Consider the following 27,379-nt stretch of genomic DNA (forward strand, 5'->3'; position numbering starts at 1 on the left):
TTTAGTGTTAATAAGTCATGACCAAATATCTTCCCTTAATTTGTTTTCAAACCAACTCAATCTATTGTACGTGGTTTCTAGTATTTGAAGAATTACATTATTTCTTTATTTTTATATTACCATAAAATCAGCCACCCATAACTATTATAGTTAATAGTATGCTCTAATGACCCAATAATAAAACATAATAAAAAATAGTGGTCAGTCGGCTTGCTTTAGATGAATTATGTTTTATTGATGATTGAGATACAGGATTCAAAATAAATAATAACATTTTTCATTTTTAACTTGCATCAGTCAGAAATGTAATATTATTATAAAAGTTATAAATGTATACAAATTGAAAATACTAATTACAAATTAAAGTACCTATATTAATAGTTACTGTAATAGTCATATTTTACACTTGAGAAAATGTATATTAAGCAAACTTTAAAAAAATTGTTTGTATATTATAAATAGGTTGAGTACATTGTATACTCCTGGGACAATGTAATAAAGATTACTTCTCAATTATCGCAGTATATACACGCTTGAATGAAGAGGCAGGCTTATTGTACAACTGTAAAAAAAATAATGAGGGTACAACAAATTATTGTGATGTCTAATCAGTTATATAAAACATATCAGTAATAGTAAATTTTTAAGCAATTAAAATTTATTATTTAAGATATATTTTTGTAGTAATAAAAAAATTTAGTTGTTCATCAATGTGTTAAACTCAATTGTTAGTAAAAATAAAAGCATTCCAAAAATAATTTTTAGTTCATCAAATGCTCTAATACTTAAATAAGATGTAACATAACGATCAACCATGATGAAAAATAATTAAGTGAAGTCACAAAACATTTTCTTACATCTTATTAAAGTATTAAACAACCACTGGTTATAACGGTTTTTATCATTGGTCAATGAACATTTCATTGTAGAAAATAAAAGTGTTTCTGACTTTTGAACAAAGGTATAGTTAATTTTATAATGAACTCATAACTTAACTTATTTAATTTACTATTGTAATAATTTGGCTTTACCAGTTAATAAAAACATTGATTTGATATTTTTTTTTTTGTTCACCAAGCATATATTGTACAAAATAATATTAGATAAATTAAAATAAACCAATAATAATTTCCAATTGTTTCTTGACAAAATAATAGTTATAGTAACACATACATTATACAGTATTAAGTCTTATTAATCTATAGGTATATCGCATCTTAGTAACATTTTAAAATAAAAACAAATATTTATATTATTGTCAATCAAAAATATCAGTCATCAACCAGTCTTGGAAATTGAAAATACATTCAAAAAATAAATAGAAAATTAAAATATCCAGAACCAGAGTATAATAATAATTAATAAATCATGACTTAAAATTTAATATAAGTAGAAAATAAAAAAGGAATATGATGACTGATGAGTGTTAAAGAAACATTTATCATAATTTAAAATTAACAGTTTTAACTGAATTAATGTTTACCCTTATAAACTTTGAAATAAGTTTTTAAAAAGTTGATTATTAATTCAATTTTAAGAACATTGTGATTTATGACTATAGACTAGTCAATGTTGCACAATATTTAAATTAATGTTATCCTTATATTATTGCATATTTCCAAGACTTCTCTAAAATTCAAACAATAATTTTCCTATTATATACTGGTTTACATAAATAGTTGTATCCTTAAGTTGAATATTGCATACCAATTCTAAGTTTGTGTAGAAGCCCGCCCTCCCAAATATTTTACAGACAATTTGACTCATATCAGCCTCAAATTCATTGTATATTTTTAAAATGAGTTTTAAATAAATATACATAATACAATCTTTGATACTCCTTTTAGCTCTTATTCCTATTTATACATTTATTACATTTATTTATTTTTTTAGCAATTTTATGTGTACATACAATATGCAAATATTTATTTGTTTGTATGACAGCATAAAATGTTTAGCCCATGCCTGATTGCCTATGACTCTCCTGTATTCAGAACTGATTTTTGTACTTACCTCACCAACTCGATTTAATAATGTTAGTTGATCACATTCTTCTAATGCTCTAGGTCCTAAAGTAAACCAATAACTTGTTTTTTCTGGATCAAGTGATATGGTTGTGTCATCAGTAATTTTGTATTGAAGGTATTGATCTTTTACAAATTGCTGAAATAAAATCAAAATTTGTAATGTATTATAGGTATGTATTATATTTTGTGTAATATAATATTTTAAAAATAATAAAGTTCTATACTAGGCTAAGTTGAAATAAATTGTTTAAATTAAAAGTCTCTTTTTTAGGCTCTAAGTAAAGAAACATTATGTCCATTTTTAAAAAAAAGAAAAGCATATTTACAACTCATAGTAAAATAAGATAATTCAATTTCCAACACAACAAACTAAGTACAGTAGAACTCGGATTATCCGGACTAATTAATGTCAAGGGTGGTCCGGATAAGCAAATATCCGGATGATTGACATATGACATTTTAAAAGATATATAGTGACATTGTAACACGACAATTCACTCGTTATAACAATTGAAAGACTAAACTGTGCGACGATTAGACAACAACTGACCATTGGCGCAATTATCTGTTTTGTTGGAAGTTTTTTTACGATAATTCCAACAAAACACAGATAATGTTCTTACCGTTAAATTTCATAATAGGTCGATTTGCTTTAATTTTTAAGCTAACGGCATAAAACTTGAATTTCTGAGCTTAATTTGGTATGTTACGCTTTTGTCAGACGAAGAAAACACATGCGGGAGTGGCGTCCTCTTAAAAGACGACCTTTTTTTTTCGTCCGGTTAATTGGACGTCCGTTTGATTGGCGTTCGGATAATCGGAGTTCTACTGTATATTTAATTTTTTCAAGCCCTAAGGCCCTTTTTAGGTCTATAGTTTTATAAATCGGTGGTGCTCTATGAACTATTAAAAAAATGTTTGCCCAAAATATGGAAATCAATGAAAAATAAAAATGTTTATAGACGAATAATTTTTAGTTTCAACGTCTTCACTTATACTATCTATAAAGCTTAATATTTTTCTATATATTAATATGTAAAATGTTACGTATGTCATTTTTAAAATGTTATGGAATTTAAAAATATATATTATAGAAGTATAAATACTGTTTAATTTTACGGATGTGTACCACAAGTCTTATTAATAGAGTTCAGATTTCAAATAGTTGTTGCATTCAAGATAACATAAACAATAAAAAAATCAATTAAAAATGTGAAAAAAATTAAAATTAAAAATTGATTAAGTTTCTGCCAAATTAACTAATTTATTTTAAGAAAAAAATTCATTACTAAAGCGTTTACACAGCTTAAAATATTTTTAATCATAGAAAATTGTCTTTCGACGTCCACCGAAGTTCTTGGTACATAATGCAAACATAAATAACTATCTAAGTTACTATTTTTCAAATTGTCATTGTTTGTTGTTTTTTCAAATAAAATGAAATCTTGAATCTACCCATCAAGAACACATTTAATCTATAAGTACTATGGGTATTTTGAAAAACGCTTAATTAACTTGCCATGGCAAATATGTTATTGATACCTCTAAAAGCAATAAAGCATACTGATTAAAAGTAATATTAAACATAACTTCAAAAACATGTCGCCTTGGCTAGTTCTTATTGATTTTTACCATAAATATGTATAAAACTATTATGTTCAATTGAAAATTTAACAAAACTATTTTTAAAAATGATTTATATTCAAAATTCCTTCGAAATTCAATGAATCACATTTTTATATAAGAATTATTTTTCTATCATAATCCAATAAAAAATGACATTTCCTTTAAAATCGGAACCCTAGTTATGAAATTATAGGTGAATTCTGTGATTCTGAAACATTTAAGAACCACTGCTTTTAATCAACAATTAAATACAATCTCCAATTTTCTCAAAAAAACATATTTTAGTCATTCTCATTATTTATAAGTTAAAAGTCTTCTTTGTAAGACTCATATTATAAACATTTCTGGGTATACATTTTAATATATTAAATAAATAAATATTTACTCCTTTAACAATTTGTTTAGTTAAGTCCATGTCCAAATTAAATTTCGATGTAAATTTCTCTAGTATATTCCACATTTGACCTGAAATAAAATTTATTTTATTTTAAGTTGAATCATAATATTATTTTTGATTTGTAAATCGAACCTAATTCTTATAATTAATTAAGTAAAAATGTTGTAATCAAAAAATTTAATTTATAAAAACCTTCACTGATTGGTGCACGAAGCATAACTAAAGCCCCGATTATTGGTTTCAATAAAACTTGATATTTTGAATTTTCAGAACTAAATTCTTTAGTTTCAATTTCATCCATATTATTCACAATGAAGAACTGTTTGTGATCATTTTTAATGTATGATATTGAAAATCCAAAAGTCTGAAATTAAAATTCTTAAAAATTAATAAAATTTGCACAAAGATATATGTTTCTGAAATAATTTAAATAATACATTTTTTAATGTGTTATCCACTTCTTCCATAACTCTTTCATAATTTTTTCCAAGATTGCGACCCTTGAAGACAGTTTTCATCAGATCATCTTTTTTAATGACACCTTTCGTTTTCATGTGGTGTGATATAAGGTACTGAACACAGAGGATAGTGGCACTTTTACTAGGATTTCTAAAAAATGTAAATATAATTTCAAAATAAGTAAAAAACTATTTTATTTTTCATACAATACAAGCCAGGGCCAAGAAACAAAATTATATATATTTATACATTTGAAATACAGACTTCAGTAACAGACCTAATTTCTTATTAAATTATTAGATTGTTAAATGCCCGTATTACAATCGTTGAACTAAGGTTAAAACACCGAATTCGGCTGGTAAAATCAGCAGGTTAGGCTTAACCGAGATTTAAACTATGATTGTAAAACAGGCCCTAAGTGATGTGAATACAGTTATAATCAATATAATCAATTATAATAGAACATTTCTATTTCACGATTATTTAAGAATTATTTGATACTCACTCAATTTCGATCGAGTCCTGTTCGTCAGACATAATTCGAAGGAACTACAGGGCAATTGAACCAGTAAACTATTAGTATGGTGTTTCGGTAACAGTAAAATATCAAAGAAAACCAATTAAATTATTGTATTTAATTGATTTTTTCTCACAATACATAATCAGCAAAAATAAATCTAGAAAACAATAATTCTAAATTGTGGAGGTGTCACCAGCACGAAAATTTTAATTCGTGTTCAGTATTGTATAAAAAAAAAAATAGTAATGTAGTATTATTGTTATTCTGTGGTATTGTGATTTTGTGGTCGTTCGTTCCGTTATCGTTGGACTGTTGGAGGGAAAATGAAAACAGGAGTTTCAATTTATATTCAAACAATTGCAAAATGTTTGATCGTATATCGTATATCGTGGTATGTACGTCCGTGGTTCAAACCATGGTCATTGCCCATGATTGGTCAACTACACGGTTGTATATCTTAAACCGCGGTCAACTATAACCACGGACTATAACGGCGTTATCTAAAATGGGGTTATCAAATATGATAACAAAAAAAAAAATGATAAATGGAAAATTCTAATATTTATTAATCCGCGGCACTGTTTGAATCGTTGGACGATGGAGTCAACGATGACGAGTGTTAAAAATATCACTTGCATAGACAAAAAATAATGGTAATTGCTATATATAATTAGGTTGGTTTTGGTAATTCATCTTTGCCCTCGATCCAGTGTTCATTCGCAAGTCGCAGTGGATTACGAGTTCAACCAAGTCATCATAATCATATACTGTCGCGTACCATGAACAGAAGCAGCTCGACAGCACTCAAAGAACATTTCGAAGACTCGCGTCCGGGGTTCAGCTCGTACTTGGACTGCTTGACGAGATCTTACGGCACCGGGTTAGGCGCGCTGGCGTTCACGTTCGCCTTGGTGCACGTGACGCAGCAGATCGTCATCAAGCGGTTTCCGGCGGTACGCAGGACCCACTTGGCCGTTTCCACGGCAGCGGGCGCAGCGGCTTCTTACATAGCGGCCAAGGACAAGGTGCGCAAATGCCGGGACTCATGGGCCGCTTGGCACGAACAGTGATGGCTGGGCGTCGCGGCCGTTTCGTCAGGTGGTACGGTGGCGGTGGTGACGACGACGGTGGCGGCGGCAGTGCAGAGGACGCTCAGGCCAGAGAACTGATCGACAGACAGCTGAAACTGGCGCCGGCCGGCGGCCACCAGGTGCTAATCGTCCAGCCGTACATCAAATGGGGGGCCAACAAGGACAGGAGCACGAGGCCGGAAGTCAAAGCGGATGAGAGCCGGTCGCTGGTGCGTACCTTGGCCGAATGGTCGGTGACAGACACTTTGTTAGTAGGCCTCACATCATACAGGAAGCATACGTTTTTCGGTCCTGGCAATGTGGACGCGATTGCTCTCCGGGTTGCCCGCGACCGCCGCATCACAGCCGTGTTCGTCAGCGTCAACGTACTGAAGCCGATCCAACACCAGCATTTGGAACACCGTTTCGGTGTGCCCGTCTACGACCGGTACCTGATGGTGGTGCAGATATTCCGCAGACACGCCGTCACTAGGGAGGCAAAGTTGCAGGTGGCCCTGGCTGAGCTGCCATACATCTGGTCACGGATACGCGGTGCGCAGGATGGGTACGCCGAGCGGTTGGGCACTGAGGCGGGCCAGATAGCTCTAAGCGGCAAGCTCATGTACGACGATAAGAAGGACTTGCTCAAAGCATACGAGAAGAAACTCAAGAAGTTAGTGGAGAAGCTGAGGAGCCACCGGCAACACCTGCGTCACAATAGGACTAACAAGGACTTACCCGTTGTTGCTGTGGTTGGATACACCAATGCTGGCAAGACATCGCTGGTCAGGGCGTTGACTGGTGATGTGGGCCTAGTACCTAAGGACTGCCTGTTTGCCACGCTCGATGTGACCGTGCACGGGGGTGTGTTGCCATCCAACATGACCGTACTCTATGTAGACACCATAGGTTTCATATCAGATATACCGACTAGACTCATTGAACCGTTTGTCGCTACGCTGGAGGATGCCATGTTCGCTGACGTTATCGTCCACATACGGGACATGTCTCATCCCAATGTCATTGTACAAAAATCCCACGTCGAGGAAACGCTAAAAAACTTAAGTATCAACCCAGAATTATTGAACAGTGTAATCGATGTTGGGAACAAAGTTGATCGTCTAGATAACGTAGAGCGTGATGGAAGTTCGGTATTTATATCTTGTACCACTGGGGAGGGTTTGGACGAGCTCAAGAAGAAAATAGAAAGTCAAATAATGAAAGCTACTGGTAGACGAACAATTAAAATTCGGGTCCGCACTGGCCAAGATGAATATGAATGGTTAAGAACACACACAGCTATTGTCAATATTAACACGGACGGTGATTATTCTGTAATGGAGGTTATTGTTACCCAATCTGATCTAGATGTGTTTAAAAGTTTATTTATACGAAAGAAAATAAACAATTAGTCTTAATGTAGAAAATGTTTTAAATAAATGTAAACAAAATGTTAATAAATAATTGACTAGTTTTTATTGTATTGAAACAAAACAATAAACATTTACAAAAGTAAAAAAATTGTACATTTATCGGCAGTCTTATTGGTATTAAGATTACATTACTACAAATTAAAAAAAAATAATCACAACAAATAAAAAAAAACAGTAAAAAAATTTGTACTCTGGTAAGTTGTCCACCTTTGTCACAGCAAAGAATCAATGAATGTGTATATGGTGGAACCAAAATCTCCTGAAACAAAACAGATAGACATTAAAATAATGTAAAGTAAAATAAATTTCATGTAGATGCACTAATTATATAAATAAAAAAAAAATATTAACAAAAACGGATCTTTCAATTATTTTTTTATTATTTTAACAAAATAAATAATATAAAAACGCGTAGTGTTTTTAAATAATTTATATTTATGCATATATTAACAAATTTAATTTTAAAGATGTACCTGTTATTTAAATATTTTCATTCAATTTTGATTTCTTTTTTCCTTCATATTATTGATGTATAGTTTACTGAGTTTATAGTTATTTATAACTTTTGTATGTTATTTTTTTTTTTTTTTTGTCAAAGGCATCGAGTTAGTTACAATGACATTTGACATTATTAAACTTTAAAACAACTTACCACATTTTAGACATAATTATAACAATATAATATGTATTCCTATAAAAATATTATCACTTTCCAGGTTAAATATGTTATGTATGGTGATGAAGTACACTAGACTTCACCACATTTTTTTTTTCTACAAAATTAGAGACAATATTATTCTCTAAAATAGGGGTTTCCAAGGCCGCCTGAATCATCGGCAATCAACACGATAATAATTTTTACGCATTTTAAAGCATCGCCACTCCTCTTTATATTGGTTTTCGTTTGCTGGAAGTTAATTTATGTCATAAATGTAATGGCTATATATATACTCCTAAAATGATAACATAATGATCAATTTAAATATTATTTATCATGTTTTTTTTTATCCAGTACATGTTTTTCATGGTGAGGAATTAGGTTTGGGTCGTGCAATATTTGGTTATAAGGATTCACCTGAAACTTTATTGTTATCAATTATTAAATATTGTAAGGTTGACGTGTAATATAAATAAAAATATGTTACATTTGATGTGCACTTTGTGGTCAATGCTAACATCTGCCAACAATTTATACTAACAGTTGTTTATAATTATTAACTCGTATAGCTAGAGACAAAACTTTTCAAAACCAAATAAATAAGCAATAAATTAAACTATACTAAAATTAATTATTTGTTACATAACATTAATGACAATTGCTAGACGGTGGAAATAAAGAATATAAAATATTTATCGAAAATGTTCTTATTCCACAAGATTAAGTAGGCACAATAGATCTGATCACAAATTATAATTGATAACCTCTAATGACTTTCATATTTTCAAAACTTGTGAATATAGTGTTGGCTATTTAAATGTCGACAAAAGCCACAATATGCACATCATCCATAACACACAAATATATAATAACTATATCAATAGTATATATTATGAGGGTAAATATAATAAAATATGTATATATAGTAAGATCAAGTAATTTGTAAATATTTTATTTTATTTTTTGTAAGTTTTTATTTTATATAAATTTTGTTGTTCCTAACAAACTACAATATTATTATAAATCTAAACATCTATCGATAGCATTAGATTATGTGTAATCCATATTTTTTATAATAAAATGATAAAAAAAAAAAATAATAATAAATAAGTAAATAATAACTGTATAAAACAATAAATACTACAAATATTTCTTCCAATTTATTAATTAGTAATTACATAGTATATAAGTGACATTTTAAAATGAATCCAATGGTTCTATTAAGTTTTAATCAAACACATAAATATAATAAAATAATAATTAAAAATATTATATTAGTAAATTGGTTTGTTATTATTATAATAATCATCATCATCAATCACTGGGTTCGAATTTAAATTTTTACTTTTATAATAAATCAGCATCTGTAATATTAGCAGCAAGCAACAGGTGAATTTTAATTTTAAGTGGATTGTTACCTCTGCCACAATAGAATTTTTTTTTATTTTTGTCCTAATGTTTATTTTTGTTTTTTATTAATATTTAATTTTTGTCATCTAATTAATAAATACTATAGTGATTGTGTTTTAACTCTTATAAATGCAATTTAGTATTTGTAGACAAATTTATTTCATTATTCTTTTATTTTTACAATATTATACAGGTAAAGGAACTCAAATATTTTATCAATAGTATTTACTATTATTTATTGAATAAAAATATATTGTGGCAGTGGTGCTATCCTTTAGTAACAATGTATGTTATGTTCTAAGTATCTATAAAAAGTAATAATCAAAAATACATCAAAAAATTATAAACATTTTCCTAAAGACAAATTCATATTTAAAAAAAATAATAATAAAATAAGTAGCCCAACAATATTTGATATAAAGTTATAATAATAATCTAATCAAGAAGTTTTGTGCAGAACTTGTATTTTACACTCCATTTTACAAATTATATTATTTAAGTTGTATTCCTTACACAATTATGTTTTAGCTTAAGAAAAATATGATTTGGAATTCAACATCCCATGTAATACACAATTTTTATTGGATGTACAATACTTTTATATTTTATATACGCATAAAAAAAAAATATATATATAAGATAATCTTAATTTGTTTTACTAAGTGGAAAATTATTTTTGAGATAATTATGAAATGTCGAATCATTAAAAAAAATTATTCTACCCAATATTTCTCTTTGTTGTCAATATTCATTTACAATAGAAATAGTCCTGACAAATACCTGATTATTTTTGTCTGGTATATGGGGCGTTGCGACCTCCATACCGACTACCTTGATTACCAGTCGGTTTGGATGGTCCACTACTACCGCCAGTATTATAGTTTTTCCAACCACGTCCACCACCACTTTGAGAATTATCTAAAAAAAAAAAGAAGGGAATTTACAATTTTGAATATAATATTTTACATTAATATTAAAATTAATTGTTTTACCTTGCGAATATGAATTTCCTGAGTAGTAATCGTCATTACCACCGCCATTGTATGTTGCTACACCACCATACCTATTAAAGCCATTCACTATTATTATCTGACATTATTGAAATAATCGAATGATTAATTTTAAACAATTTATAAAATAATATAATATATTTTACCCAGAATCAAAATGAGAATAATGAGATGAACCAGAATCACCATAGCCACCATTACCAGGATAAGCATTTGATCCTTCCATTGCTGATCGAGCTCTGTCCAATATGCTCATTACTTTGGCCTTTCCTGGAACTGGAGCTCTTGGCATACGAGGTGGCTGAGGTGGCATTTGGCGAATTACTGCAGGTGGAGGTGGGGGAGCATGAATTATTGGTCCTGGATGACGAACAGGTGGAGCACCTCCAAATTGCTGCATTTCACGTGCTTGTTCTTGTGCAATTTGATCATTATGGTCAGGTATTAAAAACTTTCTAAGTTCTGCAAGTGCATAAGCAAGACGAGCATAAGCTTCAGCAGGAGGCGCATAAGCAGTAACTTGCACATGAAGTTCATCAGCAAGGTGCGCAAACTTTGGATTTAATGAACTTCTCATTTCATCTTCCTATAAAATAGAAACATATGTATCAGTAAATGACAGAATGGAATATTATGCTATAGAAACTTTATTGCAACTAAATGCATTTTAATATTTATAATATCTATTGGTTAGAATACTGTTTTATAGAAATGTATAAATAAACAATAAATATAAAGCACATCACAAAACACGAGAGTTATCAAATTGATAATTCACTTCCTGTAAAAATATTTTAAAGCTAAATACATACTTTTTCTTTGTTACGCATTGATCCTTTGCCCAATATTGCCATTTTGGTCATAGTATCTTCTTGGAGACGTTTTAATGAGTTTCCTTTAGGTCCCAATAGTTTACCAACAAAGTTGAACTAAAAATGTAAAATTAATTATATCATTTATGAATAATACATAGATATATTAAAAAATAATTAAGCAATTTAAATAGGTAATAATATGTTAAAAATTAATACCCTTGGGAATTCTTTTGCTGGAACCATAATCTTGGCAGTTAGCCGAATAGGTTTATCACTATTTATGTCCAAATAAGCAGATTCTGGTTTTCCGTTGGTGTTTTGTGCTCTGGCAATTTCTACAATAAAAATGAATATGTAAAGTTAATTTATAAATAAATAAATTAAATAAATAAATTGTACATAATATATGAAATCAGCAATTATTCAAAACTGTTTAGTATATATTCTACCTATACCTATATTTTGATTTATTAAAATACGATTGCTTGGGGAATTTGCCTATTGGTAATTGGTTACATTTCTGGACGTTGAGTAAAAATGTTGTATGTCAAGTATAAAGTCGAAGCTATGTGTTTAATAAGAAGTTTTTATGGTAACAATTTTAGCTAATTTTGTGAAATTTATAATTTTCTAGATGTTATGCAATGAGTTGTAGTCATATAATACCATAGCACCAGTAATAGTTAATGCAGAGAAATAAGTATAAGAAATATTGAGTCGGATATTAGAACATTTCGGTGGTCCTCCAATTTGAATAGGTAGGTACCATAAGACAAGTCCAATCATGGAATTGAATTTTTGAATATCATAATTTTGGCTGTTGAGATTGAGTTTAAGGAATGGGCTAAGTGTTAATACTCAGTTTTTGAGCAGAGGTAAGGTTTTCAAGTTAAGCGCTTGTCTAAAATTATTCTTAGATACCAATAACCAATGTATTTGTTAATTTTGTTTTAATTACGGTGTCTAATGATAGGGCATTTAATTTGTAATATATACCTAGGTACTTATCTATACATTTATTATATCAATGAATAGTAATTCTGTTTCGATTATACATTTAGGTGGAAGTTAGATGGTAAAAACTCTTGTCGTAGGTAAACTGGTAAAAATGTTTGTTCATACCAACAATAGATACCTTGGTAGAAATATATTTTGGTTGGTAAATAAACGTGTCCGCGCACAAGATGCGGTTTACGATTAATAGTAATCATAAAAATTAGCTCTGGTGGGTACGATGACATTATGGAAAATTACTGACCTTCGTCGATGAGCTTCATCGTGTTCAGATGGGTGGCAGCCTCAAGAGCGTATTTCTCCTTGACCAGGGCCGACACGTATTCGTTGGGTTTGGACTCGGAAGTCATCTCTCCGTTGGCGCCGTCATTTAATTCCGTTGAAGACATGTTGTTCGGGGAACGGTGGTATGCTGCGACGAGCACTACAGGGCAACACGGCCAAATAAAAGTGGAATTATTGTCGGCGTGACAGTGTTTTGACTTTACGGCGTTCCGTGCTTACACACACGGGTCACACGGAGCAGCGGCGGCGGCGGCGGCAGTAGGTCGGCTGCGTTAAATTGTGTGACGAAAAGGTCTAAAGTGTACAGCGCGAAGTGAAAAGGTAAGTGGTATGCAGTAGGTGCAAAACGCGACACACGAACAAAATAACAATTAACTATGTCGGCGGATAACAAGTGACGAGAGAGTTTGGTTAGCTGGGGAACGCGCGTTGAAAATGGCCGACAATACAATGAACCGTGCATGACAAAATAAACAGGTATGACAGCAATATTTCATTCTGATGATTTTCTGCGCAAATATGGCGTACGTTATGCTCCACTTCTCATTGGTCGAGAATTTATCACATGACTTATCAAATATGCACAAAATGTTTTTTACATGTTTATTTTGTCATGGTTTTTTATTGTTTAATTAAATAATATACTTATTAGTTATTTTTTGTCAATAAAAATAATTTAAATTAAATTAAATTTGAGTTAAAATTGTGAATGATAACAAACGTACTGATAAGGAGCAAAGTGGCAGCCATTTTATGCGTATCACAAAGTTGCTGTCATACCTGTTTATTTTGTCATGGAACCGTGAACATGAATGCCGTACCACACTTCCACTGGACGGGGGGGTGGCGGTAGTGGGGTGCGGCGGGCTGTAATTGGCGGGACGGTAAGGCGGGGAGCAGGACGCGCGAAACGGTCCGGCGCAACGTTCCGCAACGACGGCGCAACGCTCGAAAATAATGAAAATCGATACGGCGCGACCAACGAAAAGTAACGCGTGCGTTACGTAGAGTTTAAATTATGTTACTCTATGACGCCATGCGCGTTACGGTGACCGAAAGATCGCGGCACCAGTTGTGTGTCGCCGAATTTCGTCGTACACGATAAACCCGTTACAGCGTGGGGTGACACGGTTCGGTGCGCGTCGAGTGTATCGACCCCGTCGTTGCCTCGCGTGCCGTTTACGCTATCTACCCCCCCCCCACACACAACCATCATGCACGTCACCAACCCTCTGAAGCCACCGCAGACGTGTCACTCCGTCCGTCGCCCGCGTGCAAGCTGCGACTGACTTAGGGACGGTGCGATCTGGTTCTTGAGGGGGGGGAGAGCATTAATTTGAATGCACGGCACATCACAAATATCTTGTACTTACATTTTTCAAATTCATCAAATCTATTGCTTACGTTTGTCGTTGAATTACCATTTACAGATGGTGTAAATGTTATATTGTACCCAGGGGCGGATTTACCCATAGGCCACCAAGGCACGTGCCTAGGGCGCAATATTTTTTGGGGCGCATTTTTCAGTTAATTTTTACCTTTTAGTTTTTCATAATTTCATAATTATATTTACCAAAATTTATATTTTATATTAATTTTTTTTCGTATTCAACTTGCATGAAACTGGAGAGTGGCTCACGTAGTTACGTAGCAGTAACGTTTTAATTTATGAGCTATAATTACCTTGCCGTTTGAGTTTAATCCTGCGACCAACGCGCGCCCTGCCGCGCAGTCACCGCTAGAGGTTCGACAATCGACATCGACATTCGACGAGGCAGTTGCCAGCGTTGCCTATGTTAATGCATGGGAGGTGGTATACGGGTGTGCGGCGTAAACACATACAATATTATGAACGGCGCATGCGTAAAACGCCAGCAAAGGCAGTCAAATATACTGCCTCGGGCCGTCGGGTACATTGTACGAGTATATAGCCGCTCTACTAGCTAGGTGGGGGACAACTCGCACAGTGCTAGCGAGTAAATTGTTTGATATTAACTGGAATGACCCGCCTCACCCCGCACCCGGTACCGCAATAAGTGTGCGCGGGCGCGTGGCCACCAAAACAGGTCTGTTCTCTAGACTTTAAAATACTTTAAATACTAGAATTAATTCTGGAAATCAGATGTCTTGATAAAGTAATTAATAATAATAAACATTGCGATGACGCGCGACGCTGGCACTGTCGCCCGTCTCCTGCATAGTGCATAGTGCATACTGCTCAGAAATCTGCTAATCGATTACGATTATAGAGACTAGAGTGCTCACCACCAAATCATAAATAATTTTGCTACAGATAAATCAAGGCGCAAAATGATTTAATTATTGTACAAGTGTACAAATGTACCTACTACCTAGATATGCAAAATTGTATTAATATTTATTTGTTTAGTTGGTATGTATAAATATAAAAATACCTAAATACAATTTTTATAGTTTTGTTTTACTTCATGGGACATTACTCTCCCCTCCCCCGTGGGAGCTCGTCAATGTACGGGGCGCTAGTGTTTTAATGTCTAGGGGCGGGAAAATGGTAAGTCCGCCTCTGATTGTACCTATATACGTAATTTAATAATCTGTCATCTGCAGATCTGCAGCCTATATTATATACCTTTACTGAGCCTAGACCATCCTCCGCATGACTACCTACTATCTAGTCCCCGCAAGCTCTTGGCATTTCCTTTCTGGCTGATAAAGTCATTCAGGCGTGTTGAAGCTAACTCAGTATTCCTACGTAAGTTCGTTGATGGATTCATCGACGTTTGATGCTCCCTCTTTGCTCTCACAAGTGAACTTTTAAGTTCTTTCACCGAGTTTCACGTCCAACAAGATAATATATATATCTACCAAGTTTCTTTTGTTGTTCTCATCCACAACACCAACAACACCTGCCCGGAAGAAAAAAACCGATTGACCATTGATGCATAATCCGAGTAACAAGCAGGCAGCTATTAATATTGAAAATTTTTGAATTTTGTCATTGATACAAGACTATAGACAACAGTGGCGTAGCGAACTTTAAATCATAATATGGAAGCGAACAAATTATTTATGACCTACCCCACCCTACTCCAATTGATGTATATGATACTCATATTATGCTCTATAGGGGGGTGTGGTAGCACCCTTAATAAAGTTCAAAGACTGAACATGTATATGGGCTTTATGAGGTTATGACCCACCAGCACCCCCCAGAAACCAGAAGCAATTGCTTCTGAAAAATATGATTATCGCTACGCCACTGATAGACAAATTATAATTTGTGAAATCAATTTACCTGTCATTTTTATTACCTATTATATCTAACTTCTTTAATTAATTAATTCTAAATTCTTATGTTAACTATTTGTTTATACCTATATAAGTATACTTAAATAGTGAGTATTAATGTATTATGCATATTGTAGAATGTAGTATTGGGAATGTAATATAATCGCCGTTGATATAAATTACCTATGCATTTGTGTATATATTATATTATTATGTATAATCGTTTATTTGTTCACTGTATCTATTTGCTATCGATGCTATCAACTTTAAAATGCATACGTACATTTAGATTTTATTATTCTTTCTTATATTATATTTTTTTGAATTTATTTTATTACGTCTGATATTGTCTCTCGACAAATAAACAGACAGATTTAATATTTTTTTCAACACTTAATATTAAATTATATTATAACATTAATACAATTAATTTTTTTATGATGGGTTCAAGGGTTGTAAAAGGTGGCATTTTAAAATCTGATCTAGGTGGAATATTCGTTAACCTGGCACTGGCCTCACCCCTTGACCCCCTTGGATATGTCCTTGGCAGTTGTGAAACGGATGCGGGAAGGAAGACGATTTCCGGCGTTGCACTCGACCAACAATTCTATATATTTTTTCCGGAAATGGTGTTGCGGCGGACTTTTATATTTCGTATTTGTCTTTTCGTATTCCCATGGCGCACACCACCCACCATGGTAATGCTACGGAAATTTGATATGATGGGCGGATGCAAAGTGTAAATACCTTCATAGCGTTATTTAGATATAGCTATAGCTATACCTAGGTACAAGATTTATCGATGAAATAATAATTTTTTTCTCCACTTTAATCGTTTTACAAAAAAACAAAAATTGTACTAGACAGGTAGTTTTAATTAGTTTTGGACCTGGTCGAATAGCAGAATTGGTTCTTTATCTCATTCAGCTGCAGTGAAAAGTGCACATGAACGGCCTAATGAAAGCTGTAGCAATAGGAACGAATCTTGCTAAAGAAGACGGCGGCCCTAATTCTCAATATGTGGGACCTTAAAAAACATAACTTTTTTCTCCCTCCTCCTTCTGTATAACTATATTAATCATAAACATTTCACTCCCGTCGAGTCAAAATGTCGAAGGTATGCCACTGTTATATTCATATTATAGGTAGGTATAAAAATGGAGCGTGAAAAATGTATGTTACCTCATCAATCAAAAACGACTGGTCCGATTTGGCTCAAATTTTTTAAGATGTTAATAATTACCAGGAGAAGGATTTTATGAAAGAAAATTTTAGTAAATCCACCGGAAAAGTAGGAAATCTGGATGTCAAAAATACAACAGTGACGCCATTTAAAAAAAAAAAATGAGCCAAATTGGATCAGCCGTTCTCGATTGGTGAGGTAACAAACATTTTTCACGCTCCATTTTTATATATATTATAATACAAAATTTAGTTTATTGTTGCAGATTAAAATAATAATAGTGTAGGTCCTACATATTAGTTGTTAATGGTTAATCGGGCATGTTTGTTGATTTGTATATTATTATTTTTTGTCAATATTATATATTATATAAAAAAGAATGTTTGTGTGTAGATTAGACCTCTGGGAAAAAGATAGGCCAATTTAAAAATGGTTAAATTTAGTTTTTTTTTATATTCATATGATTTTAGTACCTACGGTTAGGTTAGGTTAGAATTTTGTTTTAATTGATTATATTAATCCACCACAGGTGGAATACGACAAACTTGGTATGACTTTGATACTTTAGAGTTAAATCATTCACTTACATACAATTGTACAAACAGCACGGGGCCCGCGATCTATACCGCAGGTAGATTGCCTACCTGATAATATACTGCTGAATCAGAATTTTTATTCCGGGCAACGAAAAAGTTAAAATAAATTTTGAACACCATACACCGAATATTAAATAACGAATTGAACAAAGTTTGAGTCATATAGAGTTGGTACATTTAACGGGCAACGAAGTGCACGGGATCAGCTAGTATAAATATAATACAAGAGACTATATAAGAGAGCAGTCAAGTTTGGTTTGGAGAGACCGGTGGGAGAGATGTGCCACGTGCGTCTGTACTCTGCAGTTCGTTTAGTAAGAAATAAAATAGTATAAGTATAATATACGCAGAATATCATGTATAATATATACAGTATGCCAGTATGCACACCACGTATACAATGCTTAAATGTTCGTTTAGGGCAACAAAAAAAACAAGTCGTTTTCAAAAGATATAATATTTTGTCCACGAAATTATGTCAGAATAAATGCATAATATGTTATTGTTATATATTTATTATTTATGTATAGTGTTATATGTGTAGTAGTTGTTACTATCTGTATTTTTCACACACAATTTTCGTAAGACGTACATACATTTTTGTTTATATCTACTATATCTATTGACTATTGTTACAATGTAATATTAATAATATTATATTATTATTCAATTGAAATAGATATTAAATAGACCCAGCAATACTTTGTTTTTTTATCCATAGAAATGTCATTAACTTTTTATTTTTTAGACTGTATTTCATTATTCATGTAGGTACTATTCCGATTTTACCCAGAGCGCGGTCAAAATCGTTTCTCTTATTTTTTAAATGATTGAAAAAATCTACAATTTTTTGTTACAATAAGTGATTACCTCATATATATATATTGGTTTCTATTATACTCTTTAAAAATAAATGTAATTTATTAAAAATAAAAAGTTAAAAACATAATTTTGAATTGTATTGAAAAATCTTTTTGGTCACGATAATGTTTCACTTTTATAATTTTCATCGTTTTCTACAATTGGATACATGAGGCTTAAAACTTCTAAGTATACTCATTAGTCATTACTCAATGATCAAACATAATTTCAATGAGCCTACTATTATAATATAATCCCATCGTCATCGTGTTGGAATGGCAGACAGAAATCTGTTTGTCTTTATATGATCAAGTGCATTAATTCTTTTTTTAGATTTAAAAAAAAAAATATGAAAGTCCAGAGATTTTAATAAAAAATATTTTACATTCCTTTACACAATCAACAATCTGTTTTAATATTAAATTTGGCTTGTTACCAGAACAATGAACAAAAATTGCATTTTTGCATTGTGATTCGTACCAGAGACCATAGTCTGTAAACTAATATGATTGTCCCCGGCTATCAGTTTTTGTAACAAGTTAATATTCACATTTATATTCATGTAAATAATGAAACCCATTTTCGGCTAAAAAAGTAGCAGAACGATCAGAATTGACAAATATTATCTATAAACCACAAAAATAATTTTAGTTTAACTTTATTACTCATATAGATAACGTAAAATGGTAGATACATGAGATTTGGATACAACTTTTACAGTGGTTTCATCCATAGTTATAAATACAAAATTGTCATTTTCGATTGACATAATGAAATTTATAGTTCAGTTCTAATTTTTGCTTGAGGGGAGGGGTAAATAAATCAGACTAGGGGGGGACGAATTCCACATAATTTTTACGCATAATTTTATTAATATATATTTCATTATTACTCAGGCCTGACTATAATAAACCTATAATAAAGGTATAGACTAATAGTAGAGAGAGAGGTCAGAGGCCAATATTATTAGCAAAATATAGCATACAACTTACTACTTAGGTCCTATCATATACACAGGTAACAGGTATATTGGCGATCTTCGTCTAACAATTATAAACAAATTTATAAAATAGGTACATCAATAATAAAATTAGCAAATATTATATATTTATAGTGCATTAAAATTTAAGTGTTTTTTTAATTTATACTATAAAATACAAATCGTAGTTTTAATAATTTTACTCGACGAGGGGTAGAAAATAATTTATTCAGTGTTTGGTTGATACTTGATATCCCCTTTTTTCAACAATGGGAGGGGGGTGACCCTCCACCAATTGCTTAAGTGCCTGCGAAGATTTCATCTACTCTGTGCATTAGACCATTTTATTATACAGACGTCGTGCGTTGTCATTATTATTACCGTGCAAGTGTTATTATAATGTTCAGCCGCCTGCGCCTATCAGCCTGTTGAGAACAAAAAAAAAACACATAGGTTCATTCAAATGAATGGGGTGGATTTGGGTCCCGGGGCCCGAATTATTCAAAGAGTACAACTGGATTTTTGGATTAACTAAAATCTACATTAAAATAAATGTCATCCGTGGCTCCGCTCAGAATCTAAAAGGGAAAATCATTAAATGTATTATAAATTCTTATAAATTTCTTAATTTGATTTTTGTAATTGTTGGTGTTGATTATTCTGACATAATATTAATAAATAAGTCTAATGAGAAAATAACAATGGATTATGGAAGATAATAATCCAGCGCAATGGCTGCAGGTGGTTGGCCCTATAGGAGGTACGAGTACCTACTGTTATTGTAACCTACTACAGTAACCTAACCTACTTCTACTGGTAATATATTATCAAAAACACGCGTTTTTGTCATGTACGAGTGTAATTAATAATTTTCGACTGATTTGCTATACCCGTTGATCGACGAGTGGAAAACTATATTACTATAGAACTGTGTAAGTAAAACCACGTTAGTGTAAGTTTCACGTTCGTGGATCATTGCAAAACTTTTGGGCCCTTGCGCAGCCCCCTCTCCCCGGCCCGAGCTTTTCTCTCCACGGACCTGCATCTGGTGAATTCGTTGCAAAAGTTCTTGTACAATAAATGACATATTTTTAATATAACACCTACGTGTTTCCACTATCGTACACGCACGGTGTGCCGATATTGTTTCGTTCACTTCCGTCTCTTTTCGCCACCGACCGTCGCGCACTCACTATAGGTACTTGCTAATACTCGGGAATGCAGAACAGTATAATATTACTGTAGGGCCTGGATTTATATTAGGCATTTGCATGTTTTTTTAAACAGTCCAAAAAGTAGCTAGATAAGCTACTAGTTTGAATTATATATAGTCAATAGATCCAGAATACAAAGTTTTATTTTGCATATTTTTGCATATTTTGTCATTTTTTAATTTTTTTTTAACCTAGGTACCTACTGCATATTTCTGTATTTTACGAATACCGAAGTTTTCAATATCCATTTGTTTAACCATTGTTCGTTGGTTTTTCTGAACTATTCCGGACGAGTCAACATTAAGGCACCCGGTGCCGATACCATTTTGTCCTCAAAAATACACTCTGCGGAAATAACGATACCACCTTGTATAGAATCAATCAAATTTCATAATTTTTTTTTTTAATTGCTAAAGAGAAATATTCTACAGCCCGCATCAATCTCTGTTTTTCAATATGTTATTCTCAAACTTTATAATATGTCTAAAAAAATACAAGATAAAAAGAATTTTTTTACAAATATTTTAATACAGTTATTTGAAATAAAATACAAAATCAGAGATCGATGCCGCTGTAGGAAGTCTTCTTCTTTCAGATAAAAAAATAGTAATCAAAATCCGACAATTCTACAAAGCTTGAGAGTTATTCCCGTTAAGTCATTTTTATCGATATAATACACCCTACAACCCCCCCCCCCCCAAATAGGTATCGGGTAGTAGATAAATGGAAAAGTCTTATAATTGAAGTGGCAACGAAAATATAAAATTAACTTTTCAAATTTTATAGAATTGTGGAAAATTTGAAAAACTGGCACCGGGACCCTTAAGGAAAAATTATTTATTAGATGTAGGTATACGAACAAACCATTGCCAAAATCAAGAATTTTGTTTCAAATAAAAAAATATGGATAAAAATTGTGAAATATAATACAACTATTACAACTAGGTATATGTATTTCAACTGCTCTTAATTGAATTATTAATTAAAATGCATTTTTGATTGCATATTTTTGCATATTTTAAATGCATATTTGAATGATAATATTGGTGCATAAATGCATGAATATTTCGTACGTTTATAGTGCATATAATTCCGAGCCCTAAATATTAGGTAATAGTAAAATTGTAAAATATAACATAGGTACATACCTATTTGTGTTTACGTTTTTTCAGATATTCGCTTGTGTGACGTTTTACTGTTTTAAGGTATCTGCAGTGCAGACGAAAATGCTATACTACAGAATTTTAAATAGGTACGGAAATGCGCATCTCGTGCGGTAAAAATAAGACAGTTATTACTTTGGTCACTATCCCATCCAACCCGCACGGACAATATTAAATATATTCGTTTACCAATAGACGTGTTTATAATTTTGACACTACAGGTAAAGATTTCATCTCCTTCCCTTTTAAAACAATCATGGCACTTAAATACTTAATTTACAATAACTCACTAAGTCACTAATACTCAACATTTGATACACAATAACAGTCAAATCTTTTGGGTTCTTCACGTTTCTTTCGTCATAAAATAACAAATTTTTTCTAAGACTTTATTTTTCTAGGGGCTACTTTAGTTATATTTATACACCAATAAGTCCAACATGCCTTTATTTGTATTATTTTTATAATACCTATTGAAAAATTTTTATACAGTATCAACAAAACTCTATGACAATGAATACAGCAATTAACAGTTATAAAACATAAACCATAACAAAACTGAAAATAAGATTTAAGAGTAATACAACAATTTATTATACATAATACATATTTTGTTGGTAGGTATATTAAATATAAATATATTAATATTATAGGTATACAGGTATACTGTATAACAGGCGTGGCTAACCTTTTTTAGGTCAAGTGCTAAATATTTTCAAGATTTTGAAAATTTTTCACGTGCCCAAAAGAAATTACATTTTCCAAGGATAAAAATAAAGTTAGGTACAATAGTCAATAATCATAATATTGAATTCGTAAATAATAAATATAACATAATACATTTTACATAGGAATATTATAATTTTTAAACATAATTTGTTTCTTTGAATTTCTTATAACCAACATTTTATATAATAGCATAATTTAGGTTCGCCACCCCTGCTGTATACCTATACTACACATATACTTGTACAATAGTTCAGTAGTTGTATACCTTTTACAAGTTTATCTATAGTACCTACCTAAATATTTAAATAATGTAACATACTAACATTCACTCAATTAAAATAGATACGTACTTAGGATTTTGGAACTTCCTGTTATACCTATCTCGTATGTCTATTTGATATTATTGTAATGATTAAATACGCACTTCATACATATACACAAGTTTGCAAACACGTCAGTCGTAGTTACACGCCCTTGATGCAAGCAGCCACAACTCAAAAACATAGTTTTATGAAAATTCAATTTGAAATTGAATCTGCTCCCAAATGGTTAGCTATAAAATTTTACAACTATTTATGCTACCTGAAACTTAGTATTTTTATATTAAGCTACTTAGTTAAATCTCAACCAGACACCAAAAAATGGGGTCATGGCAGTTTAGAAATAGGTACATATTTGACGTATATTATCATAGGTAAGTTTGAACAATCTATATAATAGTATACAAGTGGTTTTAGACCTTCCCGATTATCTACCGGGTCATCTTATTTTTGAAACTTAAAATTCTTATTTTTTATTTGACGATTGTTTTAAATCTAAAAGCGGGGGAGTTGCTTCGCTATATGGTTTCGAGTGTAGGTATATCGGCGATTAAGTAAGCTACTCAAGCCACTGTAATTGATGTGTTAAAACTTTATTTTATATTATTTTATCATATTATTATAGCTTATATAAGTAATTCATTTTTCTATTAAGTAGTTTGGTATTCAGTTTCTAGAACTAATTTTTCAAAAAACATCGCATAATCTAATGGACACGAAAATAAAAAACACACATCATTGTAAAACCAATATACATTTATAATGTAAACATTTTTATTCCAACGGCACTATTCTGAATTTAAAATTAAAACTGATTGAACTTCAAAGGTTAAGCTCGGAACCGTATTATAATGGTATATTGTCGTGATTATGAGCACAGAGCAGCGCTTTTTATTAAAGGTATTTTATAATCATTTCACATTTAGAATTTTGATCTAATTATTCTAATTTGTACTTTGGGGAGGTTTAATGTTCCCAATACACTTCGTCTCTTCATAATAATATAGGAAAAAACAAACAATTATGAAAACGGGATTTTTAACACAACAATAGTAGGTATTGGACAAAATGGTCTTTTTGTTATAATTCAAAAATAAATAACCGTAGATGTACATCAAATATTAACAATATATAATAATTACTATATAATATTATATTTTCATATTCTATAGAGTATAGAAAAATAGTTTTAAAAATATTTTGGATATTTTGAGATATATTTTATAGAAATTCTCGAATTACACATTTTCAGAATTATTTTATATTCATTTACAATAAATCAAATAATGGTTTTACCTAAAATAAATAATCCAATGACCCGATAGGGTCGTTGTAAGTATAAAAAGAAAAGTAAAATACACATATAGAAAAAATACACGTGTAAACTGCCTGACCATAACTGTAATATTATAAGCAACACGATTCACGAAGAAAATTTTTTAAGACAGCATAGACATTTTGTAATTAAATGATGAAGTTTGAAAATACTTTAATCTAATTGGAAATTTTACGTTGAAGTGCATGGTGTAGTTTTCAAATCATTTTGAACAATATCAACAGAGTTTTAACTAGCAATTTAACTAGAAATTATTGTAGCGTACTTTCAACATTTCATTAAATAATATTCACCACGGCCCACATTACGGTGCAGTTTGCAGTATGCACTATCCGACACCTATATGGCAATCAATAAACAAAAAAACACAAAAAAACGTTATTGTAAAACTAATATAATGTTTCCGAAATAATAAAGTATCAACAAAAAATGAGTGATTTTCTAAGAAAAACACTCCACCATACTCCGTGTAGAAAAAACAATAAGTCTAAAAAAACGGCTCTAAAAGTTGTGATATCATTTTATAGATAGCTAATTTTTTGAACTATAGATATCATTTATGTTAAAATAATCTGGTAAAAAATTAAACTTTTATTTATATATAAAACAAAAAAAATATATTATATTTATTTAAATTAAAATGTTAGCAGATTATTGTAACATAAATGTTCAAACTGTTCAAAGACTGAGCTACCTACAAATCGATATCAACACTTTAAGAGCCTTTTTTTTTTATACTTAGCGTTTTTTTTTTTTTTACATGGAATTATGGCGGAGTGTTTTTGTTAGGATACAATAAAACAAATACGATTTTCTGAACCTATTTTTCAATTTTAAATCTTTGAATATTTACATTAAAATTACGTGTCTTGCTATTTTTTTTACATTTTCAGCACCACAGAACAACGTTTAGCCGTTTAGGGTTCCACTTCATTTGTTCGCGTAAATAATGAGCGCGCGTCATAAGATCGATGTGATTTTATCACCAATCACCAATAATTTAATCCAGTACCTAAGCTAACAGAGTGTGGATTATAATTTATAAGAGCGTGAAGTTAATATAAAAATGCAATTTAAATACAATATAATTATTATAAATCAAAACAAATGTTATTTCATATTATTATTATTAAATTAAAAATAGTATGAATGATCAGCAAAATAAATAAAATATAGTTTTTATATAATAAAAAATATTATTACAGTGTGATTTTTATTACACTCGATTATGAACGTCAGAACTAAGAACGTTGTTTTGATAGATTATGAGATGTAGGGGGTGGAACCAAGTGCAATATATACTGTAGTATCAACCTAGTTTTAACTTTTTTGATAAAAAATTAAATATTCATAGATGGCATACCTAGTTTAAACTTTTCAAGTTTGTGATATCATAACTGATATCAATAACTGAATAAGATAGAAATATTACATTTTTTAAATTACCTAAAATTATAAAATCAACGGTAAAAAAAATGTATTTGATTATTTAAAATTACATAACAATTAATTAAAATGAATGCTGTAAAATTAAGTTTTAACTAACTATCTACATTTAATTCATAAATATTTTTACATTCCTTATCTATATATGAAAGAAAACATGTCACAAATATATTTTAAAACTAATAAGATAGTGAGACAAAAAAATGTGAAAAGGATAATGACGAACTCCTGCGGACGCCCTTGTTGAGTTTAGGTACCAATACGTTTGAATGCGTACATTTACAGCTTAAGCTGAATTTATTATACTTCCTTTTTGAAGGGAATATTACTTGTTCAACTTTGAATTAATTTAAATTATCTTCTTTTTTTAATGCGTCAATAGAAGACCATATGGATGGATGCACATCGAGTTAAAGCCGTTATTATGCGTAGAATGTCATCTATATGAATTAATTCACAACAGTTTGAAATATTAATATGATGTAAATAATAATGAGGTTCTCTTGTTACCTCTCCCATTTGGTCTACCAATATAGGTATATCGTATAATATGTGTTTTCAAGAGAATCTACGAGTTCAGTTAATACATTTTGATTGTTTCGTAAAACTCCATAGGTAACTGCGAGTATTGATTCGAAACAATCAATTTTCAGGGACATAATGCCAATAGTTTACATAAATGTATCGTGACTTGTAGAATGTAGGACTGGGTAATCGGGCATCTCGGTATTAAGGGCGGCGTCTCCAAAATCTAACATGAAAAGTTTCGGTCTAACATTCGGTTTAATCGAATTTAATGCTACGAACATTCGGTGATACCTATGTATATTGTATTCTGTGGCATACCGGACAAGAGAACGTAAACTAATTTGGCACCACATTTGTATCTATAATAGTATAATACCATACCACCGTGAGTCGCGTAAAGCTAAGACAGTTGAGTAAACAATTTTTGAGCGCATGAAAACGTGCCATCGGCAAACTAATATTTACTATTATGTAATATCTCTTATGTTTTTTAACGTTGAAAACAATAAAACCCGCGTATTATCCCAATTTTCTTCGAAACAATATCGTATAATAAAAATTTTTCACCACTTAAAGTTTTCTCATACACATCTGGTCATCTGGAACACCAGTTAGATCAAATCAAATGTTGCCGAATTAGGCGGTGCTGAACCGGGCTGACTCGCGTAGGAATCTATATACCTTTTCCCTTAATAAAAAAAAGGTCTGGCGGAATCGGAGACGGTAAATTGTGTGCCCCCAAAAAAAGGTCACAGTCATATACAACGTAAATTGCGTCCCGGGATATTCTGTTTATTTCCAGTCAGATACGTATATCAGCTCGAGAAGCCAGGGAACAAAAAACAAAAATATTACGGAAAAAGAAATAGACTTGGTGCTGGAATTATCTTATATACAAGCCGTTGTCGCCGATGTTTTGTTTTGTTTTTTTTTTTTTTAGATCAAATTGGTGTAAATAATATATAAGATTATTACCAGAAGTATTACCAACTATTACTTAATTACTAATTCCAACTAACACATAGTATGTAGG

The 27,379-nt window shown here is 31.3% G+C and overlaps 3 protein-coding genes across 4 annotated transcripts; 1 reads left to right on the plus strand and 2 right to left on the minus strand.

The window, feature by feature from the left end:
- Positions 1-210: 210 nt before the first annotated feature.
- LOC100164408 (mage-e1-like) lies at positions 211-5,340 on the minus strand. The gene is made up of 6 exons (NM_001162152.2): positions 5,015-5,340; positions 4,488-4,659; positions 4,243-4,414; positions 4,039-4,118; positions 2,014-2,163; positions 211-562 (listed from the first exon to the last, which is right to left on the minus strand). Exons 1-6 carry the CDS (start codon positions 5,044-5,046, stop codon positions 503-505), a joined length of 666 nt encoding a protein of 221 aa, NP_001155624.1. The 5' UTR covers positions 5,047-5,340; the 3' UTR covers positions 211-502.
- Positions 5,341-5,571: 231 nt separating this feature from the next.
- LOC103309145 (putative GTP-binding protein 6) lies at positions 5,572-7,612 on the plus strand. The gene is made up of 2 exons (XM_008183855.3): positions 5,572-5,682; positions 5,740-7,612. Exon 2 carries the CDS (start codon positions 6,063-6,065, stop codon positions 7,509-7,511), a length of 1,449 nt encoding a protein of 482 aa, XP_008182077.1. The 5' UTR covers positions 5,572-5,682; positions 5,740-6,062; the 3' UTR covers positions 7,512-7,612.
- LOC100162999 (KH domain-containing, RNA-binding, signal transduction-associated protein 2) lies at positions 7,594-13,181 on the minus strand. 2 transcript variants are annotated; one of them, XM_016803639.2, is made up of 7 exons: positions 12,684-13,181; positions 11,642-11,760; positions 11,423-11,539; positions 10,757-11,196; positions 10,593-10,663; positions 10,381-10,518; positions 7,594-7,791 (listed from the first exon to the last, which is right to left on the minus strand). In XM_016803639.2, exons 1-6 carry the CDS (start codon positions 12,826-12,828, stop codon positions 10,385-10,387), a joined length of 1,026 nt encoding a protein of 341 aa, XP_016659128.1. In that variant the 5' UTR covers positions 12,829-13,181; the 3' UTR covers positions 7,594-7,791; positions 10,381-10,384. The 2 variants fall into 2 exon arrangements, with proteins under 2 accessions (XP_016659128.1, XP_001946062.1); XM_001946027.5 differs by lacking the exon at positions 7,594-7,791 and having other exon boundaries at positions 9,127-10,518.
- Between the last annotated feature and the right edge of the window lie 14,198 nt (positions 13,182-27,379).

The sequence above is a fragment of the Acyrthosiphon pisum genome, chromosome A1, assembly GCF_005508785.2.
Source record: "Acyrthosiphon pisum isolate AL4f chromosome A1, pea_aphid_22Mar2018_4r6ur, whole genome shotgun sequence".
NCBI lineage: Eukaryota > Metazoa > Arthropoda > Insecta > Hemiptera > Aphididae > Acyrthosiphon > Acyrthosiphon pisum.